General features: G+C 43.0%; 1 protein-coding gene across 5 annotated transcripts in view; it reads left to right on the forward strand.

The window, feature by feature from the left end:
- TXLNB (taxilin beta) overlaps window positions 1–17,746 on the forward strand; it is a 55,887-nt gene extending 38,141 nt beyond the window's left edge. For 3 of the 5 annotated variants that reach the window (XM_070073495.1, XM_070073494.1, XM_017345398.3), the window contains exons 8-10: window positions 3,451–3,543; window positions 5,059–5,154; window positions 7,751–11,365. In XM_070073495.1, coding sequence (XP_069929596.1) covers window positions 3,451–3,543; window positions 5,059–5,154; window positions 7,751–8,503 — 942 coding nt within the window. In that variant the 3' untranslated portion in view covers window positions 8,504–11,365. Of the gene's footprint in view, window positions 1–3,450; window positions 3,544–5,058; window positions 5,155–7,750; window positions 11,366–16,833 lie in introns of those variants that run through there. The other 2 variants (XM_070073497.1, XM_070073496.1) reach the window with 2 other exon arrangements.
- Window positions 17,747–24,202: the final 6,456 nt, after the last annotated feature.

Raw genomic sequence — 24,202 nt, forward strand, 5'->3', positions numbered from 1 at the left:
ATTAAAATTCGGTGCTCAGTTAAAAGATTGTGTTTGTCACATGGTCCATGTAAAAGTGAAATATTGACACAATTATTATTTCTAACCACAGAATAGTTTTCTATGTCTGCCTCTAGCAAACAAAATACTGCCCATGACCTCTGATGTCCCTTCCATGTCTCTCTGAAACAAAAAGTGAGAATGGGATCCGACACATCAAAACAAATATACATCATATCAGCATAACAAAGCGAAAATACTGGCGGCTCACTAGGCTAATCCTCCACCTAGCGGTGCACCGGGTTCTAGTCCCGGTCGGGGCGCCGGATTCTGTCCCGGTTGCCCCTCTTCCAGGCCAGCTCTCTGCTGTGGCCCGGGAAGGCAGTGGAGGATGGCCCAAGCGCTTGGGCCCTGCACCCCATGGGAGACCAGGCCTGGCTCCTGGCTTCGGATCAGCGTGGTGAGCCGGCCGCAGCAGCCATTGGAGGGTGAACCAACGGCAAAGGAAGACCTTTCTCTCTGTCTCTCTCTCTCTCACTATCCACTCTGCCTGTCAAAAAAAAAAAAAGTGAAAATACTGAGTAAATATCCACTAAGCAAACAGGAAGCACATATATTCAGTTAGTATAATGTCAGAATTCGATGAAAAATGTTTAACCCACACAGGTTTTGCCACCAATGACAAGTGGATCAGATGGGAAGAAAGGTAGAATGTTAGACTGGCCAGTAGAAGGAAGAAATGGTGAGTGGTGTTGAATGGGTATGGAGTGTTCATTTTGAAAGGTGGCGAAGTTCTGATATTATATGACAATGTGAACGTACTTAAAAATACCTAACTGCAGAAATAAAAACGATTAGGATGACAAATTTTAATGTCATGTGTATTTTACCACAATTTAAAAAAACAATTTTGAGAGGAAACAAGAAGTGTTACTAGAGAAAGTCCAGAAGAGGTGGTGATGCAGCAAGACACCACATCTTGGCATTGTATGTATGTCTTCTATGTGCCACAAACCAGCAATGAAACACAGGAAAGACAAACTTTGCCTAATTAATATACCAAAAAGAACATTCTGTTTTTTTCTTCAAGTCCTGATTTGGAGACAAGTACACATGGAAAAGTAAGACTGATCATAGTTGATTGAAAACAATCTAGAAAGCTTCAATGCCCATCAGCTAATCTTGGTTCTGCCAAGACAGATGGGCCATATGTGTGCTCACTCCTGCTCTGGTATCTCTACAGCCTGCAACTACAGGCCTGCAAGAGAGGGGTTAGAGGACCAGATCTGGAGACCCCCATGCAACTATGCTGGAATTACTGAGAAATTGGGGGGGGGGGGGAGGAACTAATGAAAAGAAGTTAACAAAAGGGGTTTGGCCAAGAATGCAAATGAACAGATTTTTGCAATAGAAAGTGACCAGGATCGGCTGGTGGTAATTGTTCCCACCCTAGGCCAAGGTTGAGTGTAGGTAGCCAGTGCTCCAAGACCTTACCATAGGCTCGAAAGTCTCAGAACAAAAGGCCCTGAAATCAACTTACTGGATCCAAGTCAGTACTTTTTAAAAAAGGAACAATTAAATACAATATATTAGAGTGCACTGCACATAAATGTTGTCTTATTCACCATGTGTGTGTGTAAAACCCTGGGGGACCTTCTTAGCCATGAATCCCTGATGTCCCTTAACTCAGTCCTCTTTATCTATTTGCCAAGGAATCACAGGAAATAAATACTAACTCTATCATGCACAGTGCTAATGGCTGATGAAGGTCAGCTCTTGTTTTGAGTTTTCTTTGGATAATCTGTATTCTATGAAAAGGATTTGTTATCATTTTTATTGTTTGCTGCAGTAAAACTTACGTTCTGAATTTTTGGGGGAAAACAACATTCTAGAGAAGTAACTACCTAGAGTGGCTCCAGGGACTGTTTGACTCACACACACTCCCTCTGGCCCCTTCCACAAGCCTGGAAACTCTCCAATCTGCTGGCTTTGTCAATGTGCTCTTCTCTACTTATAAAAGCTATTTGTAACCCCATGTTTATAGTTCAATTCACAATAGTTAAGAAACGAAATCAACCCAGATATATATCAACTGCTGACTGGACAAAGAAAATGTGGTATATATACATGATGGAATCCTATTCAGCCATAAAAAGAATGAAATCTCATCTTTTACAACAAAATGGATGCAACTGGAGACCATTACATTTAGTGAAACAGTCCAGTCCCCAAAAGACATGTTTTCTCTGATATGTAGTAGTCAATACAGAATACAAAAAAATCCCCAATGTATAAGAATGACACTGACACCTTATAGTTTGATTATCATTTATAGCCCTTGCCTGTAGTCCAGTGAAACAGTGGTCTTTTGACTTTTTTATTTGTTGAGCATTATAGCTAGTGGTGCAGTAAGCCTAAGATTATAAATTAAATTGAAAGTATGCTTTTACAAAAATTAAAGGAAAAAATAGGAAGGAAGGAAGGAGGAGGAATTGAGGGAGGGAGTGGGGAAGTATGGTTATCTTCTTAGATTTGTATCTATGAAATACATGAAATCAAAGCAGTCATGGATTCTTGTTTGTTGCTGGATGCTACAAATTTGCTTCTTCACACAAATGAGATTTTTTATGCCCATCCGAGGACTTGGAACTTTTCTGGAAACTCAAAAGTACTAAAGTCTCATTTGAAAAGGGCAGTTTTACTAAGTTGAATCATCCATATTAAATCTCTACTCACACAAAACAATCTATACTGATTTGATTTTCAAAAACAAGAATTTGTTACTATCATTAACAATCACACATTTACACACTTCCCTTCTAGTTTCTATGCCATTCCCACCCCAAATTCAAGCCTTGGAATTAAGATGTGACAACACAAATGTGTTTCCATTTCTACAGTGAGCCACATACTTGGCCATCTTAACCCTTACAATGTCTTTATGTAAATTAGAAGACTCACTACTTCCACCTGTAGAAAACTGGTATAATAAATTAATTCTGCTGAACCAACATCTGGCTCACATGCTCTCCGGCCAAGTTCACCTTCTTTGATCATCCACTGTCCCTGACAGACTTGGAACCTTGTATTCAGTGTCCCGAGGTCAAGTCATCCTTGAGATTGTCTTCCTGTTTAGAGTTCAGGCCATCCAAAGGCAAGAGCCACCTGTGAAATACTTTTGGGCAGAAAAATCACGTACATGTTCAGTGCTCTGTAACTGTCAGCTGGTAAAAGTTAAGATATATAATGAAATGGTAATGACACTTTTTATGACTTCATTTTTCTTTAAAGAAGCACTTCAGTCATGTTTACTGACCTAGGTTGATATAGTAAATTAAACAACTGAACATTGTATTGAAAATTCCTTTAAATTGTTTTTCTTCTCAAATAGTTAATAATGATGTGTTATCTTGTTCTGGAAGCCCTTTGAAAGCAGCCCTCAAGTAGATACACTCTCTCTCCTGTTTACAGCTTACTCTCTACTCAGGAAGGTTTGAAGAGTTCCAGAGCACACTGACAAAAAGCAATGAGGTGTTTGCCTCTTTCAAACAGGAAATGGATAAAGTGAGTATTGCTTATCACCCATGAAATACTGGAATTTTCTATTTTGACAGGAAATTCTCCTTCGGGCTCATTTTTCTAAGATATTTCAATGCATTTCATGAAGTAATGAAACATTTATAGGTACAAATGATTTTTGGACTGTATTTTTTATCGGTAAGTATCTGGTGAATTATTCTTGGCAAGAGCCAAAAAATGCTAGGATATACTTTCACTCTGAGAATGAATATTTCCTTTCCCACTCCAGGATGGATTTATCCATTTTTAAAACCTCTCTCAAATTTCTAGAATTTAAGGCTGAATAAATACAAAAGCAGAAAACACTTTAAAGTTCAAAATTACATAGCTTTGACATTGTAGTAAATATTAGATCAAGAAGGGAATTCTTAATCTGAGCTCTGCTTATAACCTGTAGTAGCTGACCTGAGAATTCTCTGGAAATTAGCAAAAACAAAACTGATCCACATCTTTGCATTTTCCTAAGGTGTGATCCCATAGATTTCATAAAATTCTTAAAGGGTGATGACCTTAAAAAGTTTATAAAGTACTGATTTTGTTACTATGTGGTCAGAAGTAAAAAAAAAAAAAAAAAAAAATCATTCAGGGCTCACCTCACTTCTCTATGTGCCAGGGGCTGACAGTCAGCCTAGCCTCAGGCAGCTTGGCTTGAAGCAGCAAGTGCCCAGCTATGGTTCATCCAGGGAAACCATAACTAACTGTATCCTTTGTTCTTCACTTTACTCAAGCAGAGAGGAAATCCTACAACTGGGAATGTGAGCTGCCTCAATTTCAAAAAGAGATGACATCTTATTAACTTCTGTATGCCCCATGCCCAGCCCAGGGCCTGGTGACCAGCAGACACCGCACATGTTGCACAAAACGGAATGGAGTAACTCCAGTCCCTCTTCTGTTAACTAACCTGAATATTACTCCACTGCTCTGAGTCTCAGCTTCCCTATCTCTAAAGCAGGGGTGAAAACAGAACCATACCTATGAGACTGCCTCAAGGATGAGAGGAATGATGTGTCTAATTACATTCTGTGAACTCTCCCTCAAACTACAAATGTAAAAACAAAAAACTGCTTTTATGTGCCTACTTCTCAAATGTGCCCAAACAGTGTCAGCATTTTAATGACTAAGAAACCATGCCAGCCTTCTCACCACTGTGGAGTCTCCTATTCAATAAAGCAAATAATCTAAATTGCAAGCTTATTCATGGGACTCAGTAAAGATATTTTTGTTTTAAATGAAAGAAAAAAAAACAATGAAAAAAAAGTGTGTTCCTAAGCAGTTTCCTTTTTCCTGAACTGACTCTGGTGCAAACGTGTATGTACCAGTGACTAGAGGATGCAGAAATAAATCACAATTCTTCTGCAATCTTCATTCTTGACATCGAACAGCTGTTTGCTTCAGTAGCTGGTAACAAAAGGACTACTCTTGATGTCCAAGAGAGAACTCACAGCTTCCTCGATGCATTCATTCTTCAGGGTTAACACTAGAACATTCTATTTTCTGTAGATGACTAAGAAAATGAAGAAGCTGGAAAAGGACACCGCCACATGGAAATCCCGGTTTGAAAATTGTAACAAAGCTCTGTTGGATATGATTGAAGAGGTGAGAAAGTTTGTCTCTTAGCTTTTACCTCCCCACCCCCAGTCTAGTCAAAACATTCACACTTAGAATGTAATTAAAATTTGATAGTACAAATAATTATATTTGAAAAAGAGATAAATGGGATGCAAGGAAGGAATGTGATATATTAAATTGAAATAAAAATAATCAGAGCAAAAGCCATTTAGAATCTGATTCTAAATTAGATTCATAAAGAGCTTTGTGACCCTAACTCATATGCTTACTTGTTGATTCAACAGTTGAACAGCAGCACTCCACCTGCTAAACTGAATTGCTATTTTTTTTTAAGATTTATATATTTATTTGAAAGGGCAGAGTTCAGAGAGGCAGAGGCAGAAGCAGAGAGAGAGAGAGAGAGAGGTCTTCCATCTGCTGGTTCACTCCCCAAATGGCCGCAACGGCCGGAGCTGAGCCGATCTGAAGCCAGGAGCTAGGAGCTTCTTCCAGGTCTCCCACGCTGGCGCAGGGGCCCAAGGACTGGGACCATCTTCTGCTTTCCCAGGCCATTAGCAGAAAGCTACATCAGAAGGGGAGCAGCTGGGACTTGAACCAGTGCCCACATGGGATGCCAGCACTGCAGGCAGCGGCTTTACCCACTACACCACAGCATCGGCCCCTACACTGAATTTCTTAAAGGTAGAATGAGTCTCATTTGGCACTGAATTTCCCCAGTGCCTAGCATATCACAGGTGCAGAATAAATTAATAACTTGATTTGAATATATTGAAAGACACCAGCTGGCCGGCGCCGTGGCTCACTAGGCTAATCCTCCGCCTAGCGGCGCCGGCACACCGGGTTCTAGTCCCGGTCGGGGCGCCGGATTCTGTCCCGGTTGCCCCTCTTCCAGGCCAGCTCTCTGCTGTGGCCAGGGAGTGCGGTGGAGGATGGCCCAGGTGCTTGGGCCCTGCACCCCATGGGAGACCAGGAAAAGCACCTGGCTCCTGGCTCCTGCCACAGGATCAGCGCGGTGCGCCGGCCGCAGCGCGCCTCCGCAGCGGCCATTGGAGGGTGAACCAACGGCAAAGGAAGACCTTTCTCTCTGTCTCTCTCTCTCACTGTCCACTCTGCCTGTCAAAAAAAAAAAAAAAAAAAAAAAAAAAAGACACCAGCCAAAGCACCCAGAATAGGTGCTACTTTATTTTTATTTATTTGGAAGGCAGTTGAGGAGAGGGTGAAGAGAAGAGGGAGAGAAAGAGAGACTGATCTTCCATCTGCTGGTTCACTCCCTAAATATTGACAACAGCTGCCAGGAACTCCATCATGGTCTCCCACAAGGCGGCAGGACCCAAGCACTTGGGCCATAATTTGCTGCCTCCCAGCTGTGTTAATAGGAAGCTGGATTAGAAGCAGAAGTGGGCCCGCGCCGCAGCTCACTAGGCTAATCCTCCGCCTTGCGGCGCCGGCACACCGGGTTCTAGTCCTGGTCAGGGCGCCGGATTCTGTCCCGGTTGCCCCTCTTCCAGGCCAGCTCTCTGCTGTGGCCAGGGAGTGCAGTGGAGGATGGCCCAAGCGCTTGGGCCCTGCACCCCATGGGAGACCAGGAGAAGCACCTGGCTCCTGGCTTCAGATCAGTGCGGTGCGGTGCGCTGGCCAGGGCAGCCATTGGAGGGTGAACCAACGGCAAAGGAAGACCTTTCTCTCTGTCTCTCTCACTGTCCACTCTGCCTGTCAAAAAAAAAAAAAGAAGCAGAAGTGGCAATCAATCCCAGGCACTCCCACATGAAATGCGGACACTTCATGTTGCAGCTTAAATCTGCTGTATCACAGCACCCACCCCAGGTATATGCTACCTTACAGATAGACATGGGGATACATTTTTCATTACATCCCTACAATAGGCATTTAAATACTAATTTTATGTAAGGGTCTGAATAGGTCTTAAGACTCTAAAGGCAAACACACATGATCCCTGACCTGAGAAACAGGGCTTTCACATATAGTTCTCTCCATGTATACAAGGGGAAAAAGTCTTAAAGGTACAAAGTAGCTCATAGGTGGAGGTAAACAGTGAGATTATTAGGAATATTTTCATGCACAAACACATCAACATTTCTACAGAAAAGAACTGAATAGTTTGAGCAGCCAGCATCATGAATGAGTGTGGTGAGTTTACATGCTTATAATTACTTTTCTAAAACTGCATCCCAAATTGCAACCAATTCCAAAGACACTTATTACTTGTCAGCATAAATCAAACAGTTGTTGGGATTATCACATAGCAGTTTATCTAGAACAGACACAGCGTTGCTGAGGGCCGAATCCTGGTCCATTTCATTCGGTTTGCTATAAGCTTTTGCTTACAGTTAGTCTTAGCAGCAAAAAGTTTCTCTATTTGTAAGATTTGAGAGTAAGCCTTGCCATCTTTCCTTCCTCAACAACAGGATATGGTGACTAAATTCTATCAGAATCTAGCACAGAATGCAAAAAATACAGAAGTGACTAGCTCTGATTAAGCGTCCATCCACCATTCTGTGCCCAAGTCCCAAAGCCTTCAAGGCAAATATTGGTTCTCTCCAGAGAGCATTCTGGGAGTTTTGCTTTTCGTGTCGTTTCATGTGTCTCTGTTTTCAAATCCCAGAAAGCACTGAGAGCTAAAGAATATGAATGCTTCGTGATGAAAATTGGGAGGCTAGAGAACCTCTGTCGAGCTTTACAAGAAGAGAGAAATGAACTCTACAAAAAAATCAGAGAGGCAAAAACACCTGAGAAAGATGACCAAAGTCAGCATACCTCGGATGAAGAGCCGAGTGTCTCCGCGGAGAAGGAGATGGATGCAGAGGAGGCCAACAGAGTTCAAAACGCCGTGGAAAGGCTGGCCACGGCCTTCAGGGTAATTCATGGTCCAGAGTCCACCCCTGCCCAGTCCACAGAAATCCCGCCAGAACCCGGCAGGCCTCAGGAGGGCGGAGCCTCCGGCCCCAAGGAGCCGGAACAACCTCCCCTGACCCCTTCAGGGGATTCAGAAAGGCCTTCGCCTTCCCCAAGCCCTCAAGCCGCAGCTGAAGGTCAGGCAGAGGCCAAGACCACCCCTGCAGGGCCGGCATCAGAACCCAGAGCCTCAGGGCTCACGGCGGAGCAGCAGCCCCGGAAGCTGGAGGCAGAAGCTTCCGGTCAGGCCCCTCAGGCCCCAGCGGAAGCTCCTTTAGCCCGGGTGGAGACCGATGGTTCCGGTTCGCTGCCCCCAACACCGGAGCAGGTTCCAGCACCGGTGATGGGAGGTGAGCCCACGAGACAGCTCGCACCCGCAGCCACAGAGGAGCTGACCCCAGGGGCTGGAGCTGGGTCCCAGCTGTCCGAAGTGGCCGACGCCAACCTGGAAGGAGTAGACTAAGTCCCATCAGCCTTCAGGGGCTGGGCTGTCTGATGTCTCAGCTCCGTCCTAACAGCCGGGCTTGTGAGACAGACATCGAGGGCTAGGATGTCAAATGGAAGAGTTATGATCAAGATGTTTTTTCAGTGTTAGGCAGGGCACATTCAGCCTTTTCTCATTGTTCTTGATTTATAACTGATTTGGAGCTTTTCTGTTTAACACTGCGTGATAGAATCATTTTCTCAAATGGCCACAAAGTATACCGAAAGCAAATATGCATTGCTGCCATTAAGATAGTACTTAATTCAGTTTCTTAATAACAGTAAGATTTGATGTTTAGACTTCTACTATATACAAATTCTGAAAATGTGTTCTACTTATTGCCACATACAGTTTAATAAGTTCCATTGTATTCAATGGATGCTCAGGTTCCTTTTAAAGGTATATTCACACAATATATGCATATGTGTTTATGTATACAGGGGTGCTTCAAAAAGTGCATGCAGAATGAAATTAAAAGATGTTTATTTTGGTGCAGAAAAAAATGGAAATCAGTGCCAGGGGGGTCTTCAAACGTTCATGGAAATGTGTATTATGAAGAAACTATGCATGGATTTCAAAATTTTTCTGCAAAAAATATGAGTAAACTTATCTTTTGAAAACATGTTCATTTGAGAAAGAGTTCCCATCCATTGATTCACCTCCCAAATACCCGAAAAGAGGCAGGAATTAGGAATTCAATCCGGGCCTCCTATGTGGGTGGCAAGAACCAGGTGCTTGAGTCATCATTGCTGCCTGCCTTAGTAGGAAGCTGGAGTCAGGAACAAGTGCAAGCTATCAAACCCAGACACTTAGTGAGGGACATGGTGCCTTGGCCAGTTCCTCAGCCGCTAAGATAAACACCCATCCCTAAATCTACCTTTTAATTCCATTTCCGTGAACTTGTTGAAGTATTCACAAATGTATGTATATGTGTACCTATTTATGTGGGTATATATACATATATGTGTATACATATATACATGTGTATTTTATGTAAATGTATATTACACATACGTTCCTCTCATACCTTTATGAATATTTTTCTATGCAAAATATGAGATGCTAATCAAAAAAATTGTCTCATACTTGCACCCAGGACTATGGTAGACTAATGCTTTATGAATCAGAAGTAGGTTCCAAACACAAGTATTTAGACCATTGCAATGTGCAAAATTAAGTAGTCCAATGTTAGATCAATAAATTCAGCCAAATGACAGAACAGCACTTGGATTAGACTGCAAGTCTGGGCAGCAAGTGTGGACACAAATATGACCACAAGAGTTCCCAAACAGAAAAACAGAAGCACTTGCAGCTATGGACTGCTCACCTCTTCCAGTTTCTCCTCCTATGCTCCTCATCCCACTGCTTGCAACCCTCTCATGGGGTCAAACAGCCTATTTGTGGCTGCCTACAAGACAAAGACTGAGAGTGGGAAAGGAAGTGAAGGACAGGACGGAGGAGGAGAAGGACCTCAAACGGAGAGGCCCCCTGCCTCTTTGCTGCAAATATCTCAAGAGAGAACACTCACCTCTTGTGACTGTTTCTGTCTATATCCTCAAAGCACCTGCTCCTTCCTTCCTTCAAAATTCCCTTCTTTGCAGCAGGAAGTCATACCCAGCCCTCATCTCAGTTAATGTTAAATAAAACTATTACTTTTCCAAAACAGAAATCCACACAGGGTCTCAATGTGAATGATGAGGCTTACAAACCATTTTTCTTTGAAGATTTCTCTAAAGGCTAAAATACAAAACAAAAACAAATGGGCCCCTACTCAAAATGATTTGAAAAATAGGTGAGGATTCAGGAGAAGGGAAGAGCTAGAAACACCTAGGGTTGTTTACATGAGTATTAAGAATCTCTAATAACACTGGCAGCATAGATTACCTAGGGTAAAGGAAGACTGCAACAAAAAAATATGAAGAAAGAGAGGGAAAGGGGACGAAAGGGAGAAAAAACTATCTAACCCAACCCAATGGGAAAGCTGAACTCCAATGGGAAAATGGATAAAACAAGATTCTGTGCTACTTATCCGGGAAATCATCTGTCAATGTTGAATGTGGCTGTTTGCCAAAGCACACAAAGCACTTTTAGGTAGCAGCTATATGCTGTAAGAATTTTAAACTGCATAAAATCTGTTTAAAGTGAACAGGGAGGGTAATAACACAAACACTAGTCAAGGAAAAGATCAGGAGAAAAGCATGTCACTGTATCAGAACCCATATATTTTTGAAGGCTTAAAATATTAAAACTACAGAGTATCCAGCCAAATTCAACATTACTGGAAATCTTTGAGATTTAAATGTTCATTTAATTCAGAGCCAAATCTTCACTATAACAATCGAGGAAGGTCTTCTTTCCTACTACTTACAGACACTGACCTACCCCACATGGGGTCGGATTAGACAACCATTGTAAAGTCTCATTCTGAATGTTTAGCAAGAGAAACAGGCAGGCGAGGAGCCAAATTCAGTAAATTAAATATTCTAGCACCCAGAGTTCTTTATTTTCATCCAAACGGCTTTTATCGCAACACATTACTCACTACTATCTCGGGTAGAATTTCAGATACAATAACTTGCTTGAAATTTGTAAAGCTTAACATAGGCATTGTTAGAATTATTTTAATATTCCAAGACTGTTTTATTATAGTCCTTTGTATTAGAACTTGGCCTTACTAATTACAAAATTCATATAATCTGAATGCAGAAGGATTTTCTGTTCTTTATTAAATAGCTAATGTAACTATTTTCAGAGATGTTACGGATGTTTTCTAAACATCTATATAACTATTCTAAATAACTATAATTTAAATATCTATTAAACTGGTACTTTTCTTCCGAAGTTTTGTAGTAGCAGTTTTATTTATTTTTAGTTTTAACTTTAATTTTGGTTACTTATATCTTTCAAAAATGACTTACAAACGTATGGTTTCCTTCTATTGTTGGTTGAGTTTTTAGTGTCTGAGTAATGTGGATGTGCAGTTGACACCTTTAAAAAATATTTTGCAAAGAGAGAGAGAGAGAGAGAGAGAGTGTGTGTGTGTGTGTGTGTGTGTGTGTGGAGAGGAAGGAAGGAAAGAGAACAATGAGGTTAGAGTCAAAAGTGACTGACGCCTACAGGAGAGGAACTTGAACCAGAATGCTCATGTGCTGGGGTTTCACTGTCTCGACCAAAAGTTCATGTGTCAGCAACTTAATCCCTCGGGGCTGGCACTGTGTGGGGCAGCAGGTAAAGCTGCTGCCTGCAGCACCGGCATCCCGTATGGACACCAGTTCTAGTGTCCGCTGCTCCACTTCTGATCCAGCTCCCGCTAATGTGCCCAGGAAAGCAGCAAAGGATGGCCCAAGGGTTTGAGCCCCTTCCACCCACCTGGGAGATCCAGATGGAAGCTCTTGGCTTCAGCCTGGCCCAGAGCTGGACATTGTGGCTATCTGGGGTGTAAACCAGCAGATGGAAGATTCTCTGTCTCTGTGACTCTGACTTTCAAAATAAATAAATCTATATTTAAAAAAAAAAAAAGAAAAGAAAAGAAACAATCCCCAAATCTGAGTCAGTGGCATTTAGGGACAGGGCCTGCAGGAGGTAATTTGGAACAGATGGGGCCTTGAGAGTGGGACCCCCACGTGGCTTTGTAGGAAGTGGAAAGGAGACCCAATCTAGCCTGCTTGCTGGCTCACCATGGGATGTCTCACCATGTTATGATGCAACAGAAAAGCTGTCACTGGTTGCCAGCACCACACTCCTGGGCTTCACAACCGAAGAATCCTCTATTCTTTATAAATGGCCAGTCTCAGGTATCTTACTGTATTAACAGAAAATGGATCAAGACACCAGGGTTAAAAGCAAAACCTAGACTCCTCTCTTCAGGACCCGGGGGACAGCTATCTTCTGGCCAATATATTTCTCTTCAGAACCACTCTCCAATGAGACCATGTTTCACAGGTTTTTCTGCCAAGTATTCTCTCAGAAATACTCTGGAGGCAAGTGTCTGGCATACAGGTTAAGATGCTGCTTGATAGGGCCAGCACCATGGCTCACTTGGCTAATCCTCCACCTGTGGCGCTGGCATCCCATATGGGCACCAGGTTCTAGTCCCGGTTGCTCCTCTTCCAGTCCAGCTCTGCTGTGGCCTGGAAGTGCAGTGGAGGATGGCCCAAGTGCTTGGGCCCTGCACCCACATGGGAGACCAGGAGGAAGCTCCTGGCTCCTGGCTTCGGATCGGCGCAGCATCGGCTGTGGTGGCCATTAGGGGGGTGAACCAACGGAAGGAAGACCTTTCTCTCTGTCTCTCGCTGTCTATAACTCTACCTGTCAAATTAAAAAAAAAAAAAAAAAGATGCTGCTTGAGATACCCACATCCCATATTCACCCTCTGGCTCCGGCTTCCTGCTAATGTGCACCTTGGGAGGCAGCAGTGCTGACTCAAGTGGGTAACACATGTGGATAACGAAGATTGAGTTTCTAGTTCCTGGCTTTGGCCTAGCCTAGCCCTGGCTGTTGTGAGCATGTGGGGAGTGAACCAGCAGAAGGGAGCACTCTCACTGTCTATCTCTATGCCTCTTTAAAAAATATTTTAAAAAGCCAATTCAGTCATTAAAACTAAATTTGTAAAAGAAAAAATGATAAGTCTGACTTCTGAAGTTTGTTCCCATCATAGACTGTCAAGACAGGTTCAGAAGCTAATATGGTACAACTCAAGACTGAATTTTCACAAGATTTAAATAATGTTCATTTCTGTTCCTTTGGGACCTGTAAATTAGTTATCATTGGATCACCCTTGAAGGTAGCCCAATAGAATGGAAGCTTTCCCGTTATTGTAATGAAGATATTTCTTGATCCTACAAAGTTGTATCCTCAATTTGTGAGGTTAAGTCTCCCTAGTAGTACCACCTGGTAGATGTTGTACCAATGCTAGCTGCTATTGTATGTGTGTGAGTGTATACACAAACACACATGTACATAAATACATAGGAATAAAGTTTGACCTAGACTTAATTGTGTTCCTGTAAAGTGCGACTTTGTACCAGTGTTTTCAAATGCTTGGTATTATATTTTCTGACATGTACCAAGTAAAAAAGAATTGCTTTCTGTGTGAATAAAGATATTTTATGTAAACATTCAACAAATTATACCTAGAAATTCATGAATTCATAGCACAAAACTTATCCACAGAAGCTGTTCCATTTTACCAGGAGATAACAAAAGGGACCCATCATTTCAACAGCACAGTCAAGCTTGGCTGAATCCAAGTGCAAGTCTTTCTTCCTGCTGGATTTTTTTTTTTTTTTTTTTTTGACAGGCAGAGTGGACAGTGAGAGAGAGAGACAGAGAGAAAGGTCTTCCTTTGCCGTTGGTTCACCCTCCAATGGCCGCCGCTGCAGCCGGCGCACCGCGCTGATCCTGGCAGGAGCCAGGAGCCAGGTGCTTTTCCTGGTCTCCCATGGGGTGCAGGGCCCAAGCACCTGGGCCATCCTCCACTGCACTCCCTGGCCATAGCAGAGAGCTGGCCTGGAAGAGGGGCAACCGGGACAGAATCCAGCGCCCCAACCGGGACTAGAACCCGGTGTGCCGGCGCCGCAAGGTGGAGGATTAGCCTATTGAGCCACGGCGCCGGCTCCTGCTGGATTTTATGATCCAAGATTTCAGTTAATGCCAATTTCTATCCCACTTTAATGCTGAATATTTTTAAGTCATATGTTATAATGTTTAATTACCCCATGTCATAACTAAAACATACCTACATGTAAAATTCATTATTTCTGAACTGACAGTCAATTGATGACATGCAATGTCAAGACACAAAAACCACCATATTTTTTACAAGATGTATTTTATTTCATATTTTATTTGAAAACAGAGTGATAGAAAGAGAGCAACACACATGAGAGAGAGAGAGAGAGAGAGAGAGAGAGAAAGAGATCTTCCATCTGCTGGATCACCTCCCAAATGGCCACAGCCAGGTCTGAGTCAGGTAGAAGCCAAAAGACAGGAATTCCATCCTGGGTTCCCATGTGGGTGCAGGGACCCAAGCACTTGGACTATCTTCTACTGCTTTCTCAGGCACACCAGTAGGAAGCTGGATCAGAAATGGAGCCGCTGAAACTTGCACTGGTGCTCCAGTAAGCAGCAGCTTAACCCATTGTACCTCAACACCAGCTCCAAACCACCATATTTTAGGTCAAATAAAACACATATGAGCTGAACAAGAAGACATGGTATAAAGAGAAGGAAAGGAAGATAGGAAAACAGAATTCTAATCTGATACTGTCATATAAAAGGAAAAATTTAAAATTGAACGTTAAAACCATTAAGAACATTAAAAAAAGAAGGCACATAAATTAGTGGACCCTTCTGTGGAAACATATGGCCATTTAGGGCAAAAGCCACAAAGACATCCGTACACTTCAGCAGTTTCACTCCAACCCAGGAGTGTTTGTAAGCATGGTTTTCAATGTGGCATCTTTACTGTCTTTCTTTTTACTTTGCTTTAAAATAATTAACCCCAGGGCCAGCACTGTGGTGCAGTGGGTTAACGCCCTGGCCTGAAGCGCCGGCATCCCAGATGCGTGCCAGTTCAAAACCTGGCTGTTCCACTTCCGATCCAGCTCTCTGCTATGGCCTGGGAAATATGGCCCAAGTAGGAGACCCAGAAGAGGCTCCTGGCTCCTGGCTTTGGCTCGGCACAGCTCCAGCCATTGCAGCCAGTTGGGGAGTGAACCATTGGATGGAAGACCTCTCTCTCTCTCTCTCTCTCTCTCTCTGCCTCTCCTCTCTCTGTGTAACTCTGACTTTCAAATAAATAAATAAATCTTAAAAAAAAAAAAAAAGAATGACTGGATCAAGAACTGGTAGTTCTTGAATATTTTTAAAAAACAATAAAAAAATTACCATTGTTTTCTGTATTAAACAATAAAATTACATCATAAAACACTTAGAAAATAGAGAAAAGAGAAAAGTTACCCATAATTCCATCATCCTAATGTGACCACTGTCAGTTTTCATTATATCATCATGTATTTTGAATTGTCTAAATGTCTGATTATGTGAGTTGGATTTTTGGGAAGAGCCCAGTAGTTCAAGTGAGAATAAGAGCTGTTATTAACTGTAAGATTCAGGTATTTATCTTGTATGTTCAAATTTGATTTGCTTTACCATGTAAACATGGAAGCATATGCCATTCTTATGGACTAAACACAATTATAAAGCAAATATATGTTCTTTAAAAAAGGTTATAGTAGGCACTTCACTGCTCCACCACATATATACAAAAGTACTTCAAAAAAGTTCATGGAAAAATGGAATTAAAAGATAAGTTTGTTTTAATGCAAAAACACTTAGGAAAAACATGCATACAAGGAGTCTTCAGAATGTTTAAAAAGACAACATACATTATGAAAATATGTTTGAATTTCAAATCATTTTTTAAAAAGATTTGTGTATTTATTTTGAAAGAGTTACAGAGAAAGAGAGAGAGAGATCTTCCATCTGCTGTTTTATTTCCCTGGATGGCCACAATGGCCAGGGCTGGGCCAGGCCAAAGCCAGGAGCCAGGAACTTCATCTAGGTCTGCCACGTGGGTGGCAGGGGCCCAAACACTTGGGCCATCTTCTGCTGCTTTTTCCTAAGCCATTAGCATGGAGCTGGATTGGTAGTGGAGCATCCAGAACACAAACCCTCGCTCACATGGGATGCCATTGTCACAGGTGGTAGCTCTACCCACTATGCCACAACGCTGGACCCAGAATTTCAAAAACATTTTGCACCAAAACAAATTTGTTTTAATTCCATTTTTCCACAATCTTATAAACTACCCTTGTACAGTTTTCCTTATGAATTTACTAGACATGGGATAGAGTGAGATGTTTAAACACTGTACAGCTCAAATTTAAAAAAAAAAAAAAAGGCAACTCCAGAGAAATACAAATGCAAATAACAAAGCAAGAGAAAAGGCCAAACTCACATTTATGAATCAACATGAAAGACCTGGTACTGTTGTGCCAGAAATCACAGCATGCGCTACATAAAAGTCAAAGTTCTAAAACAAATCTAAAGTTTTCAAAATTGATGAGACATGGTTTTGTTAGTGGTTTTGTGATTCTAGCAAAGTGGTGATCACCAGCAGTAATTAAATGCTACCTGTTAAGTAAGGCACGGCTAAGAATAATTCTGAAACTAAGATTCCTCTAACAGATCTAGGAGGCAGGTGTCACAAGCACAGAGTATTCAGAGATCCCATATACCAAGAAAATTTGAAAGTCAGAATTCAACTTACAGAAATAATGCAAGAATACTTTTCATTATCCCTTAAGTCCTAAGGTACTATATACCCTATTGTACTGCGAACTACCTGGATGACTTTGGAGAAATGACTTAACATCTCTGGGTGTCAGTTGACTCACTGATCAAATAAGAACATTAAACCAGACCCTGTCCAAGGATGTTGGTGTCTCTTGACTACACCCTCCACAGTATGAAGTTCCACAGAGTCCGAGTTTTCACTGTCTGGGTTTTATTCTAACAGATCTGCATGCCTAGTAAACATCAAGTAAGGGAATGGAGACATGACATTACTCAAAAATACTTTTTAAAAATCAAATGGAGAAAGGATTAAGAATGTATGCAATACATATTGAAGGACTTCTAAGTGTGAGAGTCTGCGCCAGCCCCCGGGGTGACGGTGATGTGGTTTACATGGCTAAACGAAGCGTTTCTGAACCTCCCGGCCATTGACTCTTTCTCCTCAGGCAGGATCAGAGCACCCTGTGTCATTCAACTCCGGCTGAGGGCTCCTCCTGCAGCCGGCACTGGGAATGCGTGCCAAGGGAAGGGCTGGAAGTGACTCAGCTGTCCATTCTCCCCAACACGTTCAATTAGAACTAAACTGAGGGGCCAGTGCTGCGGCACAGCGGGTTAACACCCTGGCCTGAAGCGCCGGCATCCCGTATGGGTGCAGGTTCAAGACCCGGCTGCTCCACTTCCAATCCAGCTCTCTGCTGTGGCCTGGGAAAGCAGTAGAAGATGGCCCAAGTCCTTCAGTCCCTGCACCCACGTGGGAGACCCGGAAGAAGCTCCTGGCTCCTTGGCTATGGATCAGCTCAACTCTGGCCCTTGCAGCCATTTTGGGGGTGACCCAGCAGATGGAAGATCTCTCTCTCTCTCTCTCTCTGCCTCTCCTCTCTCTGTGTAACTCTTTCAAATAAATAAATAAATCTTAAAAAAAAATAGGAAGTATTCCTCTAGGACCATTTTTGTTACAAATGGAACCCAGATCTCCAAGTGGAAAAGTTTTGGTTCCTGAGCAAGAATGACAGCTTTATAAACTGTGTGTGCGTGTGGTTATTTGTGTGTGGCTGAAGGTATGTCTTGAGTATTTGTGTGTAACGTGTGCCAGTGTATGTGTGTAGTTGTATGAAAGTGTGTTACCTGGATGCAGTTCTATGTGAATGCTTATCATTGCATGTGGCTGTATTTGTGCATATCTATTATGAGCCCATGTGAGTGTGTATAGTTGTGAGGTGAGAGAGAGAGAGAGTGTGTGTGTGTGTGTGTGTGTGTGTTGGGGCTGGGAATTGAAAAGCTGAAACTGCAGATGTGATGTAGCTGTAGACTTCTATTTTCTCAGCTAATCTGTTGCTTACGGTGTCTCAGGGCTTCCTGTCCTGCGCTGACAATCTGCTGAACAAACAGGCAGGTGGGTGAGACTGCAAGTATAGTGGCAGCTACATTCATGCAATCACACACTAGCTCAGGAGCACAGCCACCATTGCCTCATAGCTCTCAACCCCAGAGGGGCACTGGTCCAAGCCATTCGTCGCAGAGGACAGGGAGCCTAAGAAGCCACGGCAAACAGGCTGACGTGAGGCTAGTTTTCCCAGGTGAGAGAGGAGCTCTGCAGGTCACCGTCTCTAACCAGGTGACACCTCTGGAGGCAGAGTGAGTCTCCCTTATCTCTGTTGCACGGTCATCCAGCTGAAGCCCAGCCCTTGAAGATCAAGACCATTTCCCTGAAGTAAAAGCTAAACGGACGAGCCTGCTGGCTGCTCCACTTCTGATCCAGCTTCCTGCTAATGTGCCTGGGAAAGCAGCGCAAGATAGCCCAACTACTTGGACCTTGCATGCATATGGGAGATTGGGAAGAAGCTCCTGGCTCCTGGCTTCAGCCTGGCCTAGCCCTGGCTGTTGCTACCATTTGGTGAGTGAACCAGCGGATGGCATCCCTTTGTTTGTGGCTCTCCTTTTCTCTGTAACTCTGCCTTTCAAATAAATACCCACATCTAAAAAAAAAAAAAAAAAAAAAAAAAAAAAAGCTAAATCCATTGATGTTCTAATCAGTGAGTCAGACAGAAGGTGGCACACCAGAGTTGACTGTGGATTCTACCAGCCAATCACTTATATCCATGACTCATTCTTTGAGCCGAGACATTTTTTTGCTGTGCCACATTCATCTCCCCAGGAGACCTAGTATCAACTAGCTGTACTGCCATAGCTGGACCATCTGCTGCTCCCCTGCCCATTATTAGAAAACTGAGCCAGAATTCCTCTGACTCAGTCTGGCAGTCATGTAAAGCAATCCCCAAAAGAAGGAAAGGGAGAGCTTTTTGATAACAAAGTAATTGCCTGCCTCACAAGTTATCTTACGGTCTTAGGAAATTAAAGGGAGCAAAACAAGTAAATAGAAATAACAGTAAAAGGCAAAAACAGAATGGGAGAAAATAATTATAATACATACAGTAAAGAGTCAATGTCCAGAGCACAAACAGAAATGGCACAAAGCCATAAAGAGAGGCAGACAACTCAGGGGAAAGTGGCCACGGCAGTGAGAAGCACACAGCCAGGCGCTGTGATGGGACCGAGAAGCAGTGGCTGCATTGTCTATAAACACCTGATTCCAGTAATAAAACCAACTACCAGCCAGTCTTCTTTTATTATCACCAATCCTAAAGAAGGTTGGTGATAAACTGTGCCCAGCCCTGGCCTCTGTGCCAGAAATGATCACTCCTGCTGTGTGCCCTCACCCCCATTTTGTAAGCTACTGACACAGGGTCTGATGGACAGTTCATAGAAGAAACACAAATGGCCAAAACACATCAGGCAAATGAAAAACTGAAACAATGGGATACTGTCCTTTTTGTTCATTAGGCTGACAAACCTTTAAATATTAATAACATCCAGTATTTTTTTTTGACAGGCAGAGTTAGACAGAGAGAGAGAGAGAGACAGAGAGAAAGGTCTTCCTTTTCCTTTGGTTCACCCCCGAAATGGCTGCTACGGCCAGCGTGCTGTGCCGATCCGAAGCCAGGAGTCAGATGCCTCATCCTGGTCTCCCATGCGGGTGCAGGGCCCAAGCACTTGGGCCATCCTCCACTGCCTTCCCGGGCCACAGCAGAGAGCTGGACTGGAAGAGGAGCAACCGGGACTAGAACCTGGCACCCATATGGGATGCCAGCGCCGCAGGCAGAGGATTAACCAAGTGAGCCATGGTGCCAGCCCAGCAATATTTATTGTATTTTTCTAATTTCAAAAATAAAAAAAATACTTTAGTCAAAAGAAGACATATGGCTCTTTCCTCCCCATATCTACACCTTGGTTGAAGCACTTTGCCGTGGATGGAGTCTAGATTTGGGCTGTCAATCACACAGCTAGCTCTAGGCCTCTCACCCGGTTCCAGCCACAAGTGTGGGCCTACATTAGCAAAACACTCGGGTAAGTATTTAGTTCAGAGACCAGGGCAGTTCCAGAATTTCTACCGCAGAGGGCTCCTGAGCTTCTATCTACGTGAAGGAGGCCGGGAGGCCACTTGACTTGTCATAAGGTTGCGTTGGCTTCATGACAGCTACACTATTTTTATATTGTTTGAGAGGGAGGGTGTAGACGGAACCCATCCACAGGTTCATTCTTCAAAGCCTTCGATGGATGGGGGAGTGGGAGCCAGGAGCTAGAACTCGATCAGGTATCCAGGGCTTCCACCTGGTGGCAGGAAACTGACTACTCGAGTCATCACACAGCTGCCTTTCAAGGGTACGCATTAGCAAGAAGCTGGATCAGGAGCTCAAGCCAGGCTTCTGAGCCAGGTGTTCCTATATGGGATGTGGGAGTCATAGTCACTACTCCAAACACTGGCCCCTACACTATTTGTATTCTTTTTTTTTTTTTAAGATTTATTTATTTATTTGAAAGGGAGAGTTACAGAGAGGCAGAGGCAGAGAGAGAGAGAGCTGGCTGCAACCATGGGAGCTATGCTGACCTGAAGCCAGGAGCCAGGAGCTTCCACCAGGTCTCCTGAACATGGGTGGAGGGACCCAAGCACTTGGGCCATCTTCCACTGCTTTCCCAGGTCATAGCAGAGAACTGGACTGGAAGTAGAGCAGCTGGGACTCGAACTGGCGCCCATATGGGATACCGGCACTGCAGGCGGTGGCTTTACCCACTGTGCTACAGCACCGGCCCCTATTTATAGTCTTCTATTACCTTAGGATTTGCAGGTACTGAAGCCCCTTTGATCGCTGTGCCCATGTTTACCAAGAAGGATCTAGTCTAGTCTTTTCCTGGAATCCTGCCTGCCACAAGGAGAAAGCCCACATGTAGAACAGCAGGCGAATGGAGTTGCAAGAGCAGGGGTAAACAAGCTCCTAATAACCATATTTGAAACCCTGGATCCAGCTGCTCTTTGCACATGGCACAGTTGCTCTTTTTCAGGGGGTAGGAGTGAGGTGGCTATCATTTGCATCCAAAAAGCCCTGAGTAACTGAGGTGAGAAGTTTGAATAGCTGAAGTGTGGTGGCACAAGGAGAAGAGTTCAAAATTCTAATAATTGATTCATATCAAAATGTTTTAAAATCTCATTTCTCATGTTAATTTTTCAACTTGTCTTTAAAGACTCTTTACTGTGAAAATGATGAATTTTTACCGAGAGAATTCTTCCATATAACCCACCACTTGGGTCAAGAAGTGGAACACAGCCTAACGTTCCCCAGTCCTTCCTCTGCAGAGGAAACCACCTTCCTGACTGGGAATTTGTTTTGTGGTGTGTGTATGTGCATGCTTGCATTTACGCATTGTGTGGACGGGTCGTTGTTATTTTATAAAACTATTCCTCTGTGTCTAATTCCTTTTGCTGAAAACTATACGTGTGAGATTCATCCACATTAAGTCTTGTAGGAATGGTTCATCCATTTTAATTGTCATATAGTAATCTATAGTATGAGTTCATCACTATTTATCCATTCCAATGCTAGTTGATGTTTAAACTGTTTAACTATTGGCTATAATGTTGCTATGACATTTACTAAGCATATACTCAGCAAAGGAATCAGTGTGTTAGATGACACACATCTACTAAGCTATGGAAGATCCTACCAAAGAGTTTTCCAAATAGTTTGTATCAGTTACTTCAGCTATCAGTGTCTGGTAGGATGGGTAGCTTCCCGGCTTCCTCAACACATGATGTCATCACTTATATTGATTTAGACCACTTGAAGGGGAATATCTCCCTGCAGTTTTAATTTGCCTTTCCCTGGTCATCAATGACATTGGACATGGTTTTATAGTTATTTGCCAAATGTATACCTCTTTCATAAGATACACATTCATGATTTCCCCCTTCTTTTCCTAGTTATCTGTTTTATTCTTGCTCATTTGTAGGAGTACTTTATATTTCTGGAAATGAGTACTTAATTAATAAAACTACAAATCAAGCTGGTTCTGTGGCTTGCTTCTGATTCTCTTAATAATATATTTGGATACAAACAGAACTTCTCATTTTTAATGGGGTCTAATTCATTAATTTTTTACCCCTTTTGACAAATATGTGGTTTTTTTTTAAACATTATTTATTTGAAAGAGTGAGAGGGAGCGAGATCTTCCATCTGCTGATTCTCTCCTCAAATTGCCACAACTGCCAGGTGGGGGCCAAGCCAAAACCAGGAATCAGGAACTCCATCCAGGTCTCTCCTATGGGTGTTAGGAGAAGCCCAGGCACTTGGGCCTTCCTCTGCTGTCCCCCACCCTCGCTTCAGCACGCTAGCAACAAGCAGAGCAGCTGGGACTTAAATCAACATGCCATTATGGGATGCAAATGTCACAAGCTGCATCTTTCTTATTTTTTATTTTTGGACAGGCAGAGTTAGACAGTGAGAGAGACAGAGAGAAAGGTCTTCCTTCCGTTGGTTCACCCCCGAAATGGCCGCTACGGCCGGCTCACTGCGCTGATTCGAAGCCAGGAGCCAGGTGTTTCCTCCTGGTCTCCCATGCGGGTGCAGGGTCCAAGCGCTTGGGCCATCCTCCACTGCCTTCCCGGACCACAGCAGAGAGCTGGACTGAAGAGGAGCAACCAGGACTAGAACCCGGTATGCCGGCGCCACAGGATTAGCCTAGTGAGCCGCAGCGCCGGCCACAAGCTGCATCTTTTAAAGAAATAGATTTATTTGACTGAGAGAAGCAGAGAAAGAGAAAGAGGTCTTCCATCCGCTGGTTCACTCTCCAAATGGTCAGGGCTGGGCCAGACCAAAGCCAGGAGCCAGGAGTTTCTTCCAGGTCTCCCACATGGGTGCAGGGGCCCAAGCATTTAGGCCATCTTCTGCTGGTTTCTCAGGTACATTATCAGGGAGCTGGATCGGAGGTAGAGCAGCAGGCATTCAAACAGGCACCCATATGGGATGCTGGCATTGCAGACAGCAGTTTAACTTGCTACACCACAAAGACGGCCCCAACACAAAGCACACCTTATTAACCCATTGCACCACAACAGCAGTCCCCATTTGTTCCTGTTTAAGAAATATTTATCAATTCCAAAATTATAAAGATATTCTCTCAGATTATCTTCTGGAATCTGTATTGTTTTACATTTAGATATGCAATCTACTCAGAATCGATTTTTGAAGAATATGACACAGGTGATTAGATTAAAATTTTTCTATATAGATAGGCAAGTGGTCAAGCACTATTGATTTAAACCAGACCATTTTCTTCTGTTGCTTTTTAAATCTATCTTAGTCATAAATGGAAGGTCCAGGCCAATGCTGTGGCACAGTAGGTTAATCCTCTGCCTGTGGCGCTGGCATCCCATATGGGTGCTGGTTCTAGTCCCGGCTGCTCCACTTCCAATACAGCTCTCTGTTATGGCCTGAGAAAGCAGTATAAGATGGTCCAAGTCCTTGGGCCCCTAAACCCACGTAGGAGACTGGGAAGAAGCACCTGGCTCCTGGCTTCAGATTGACGTAGTTCCAGCCATTGCGGCCATTTGGGGAGTGAACCAACGGACAGAAGACCTTTCTCTCTGTCTTTCCCTCTCACTGTAACTCTACCTCTCAAATAAATAAATAAATAAATAAAATCTTTTTAAAAAAATGGTAGGTCCATACGTTGATGGGACTTTTTCTAAACTCTTCTGTTCAATTGATTTATTTGTCCATGTTCCAATACCACATAGGTGTAGTTACTGAATTTTATATTTTTTTACAAAAAACCCTCAGAGCTGATAATGTAAGTCTTCCTGCTTTGTTTTTCTTCAATATAGTATTAAATATTCTAGACCCTTTTTTTTCCATATACAAAAATCATATTATCAGTTTATATACACACACTCATACAGTTTTCACGGGGATTGGATTTAACTTACAAATCAACTTGGGAAGAACTGATGTTTACAATATTGAGTTTTCTAATCTATGAATGTGGAAA

This window comes from Oryctolagus cuniculus, chromosome 5 (assembly GCF_964237555.1).
Source record: "Oryctolagus cuniculus chromosome 5, mOryCun1.1, whole genome shotgun sequence".
In the NCBI taxonomy this organism is placed as follows: Eukaryota; Metazoa; Chordata; class Mammalia; order Lagomorpha; family Leporidae; genus Oryctolagus; species Oryctolagus cuniculus.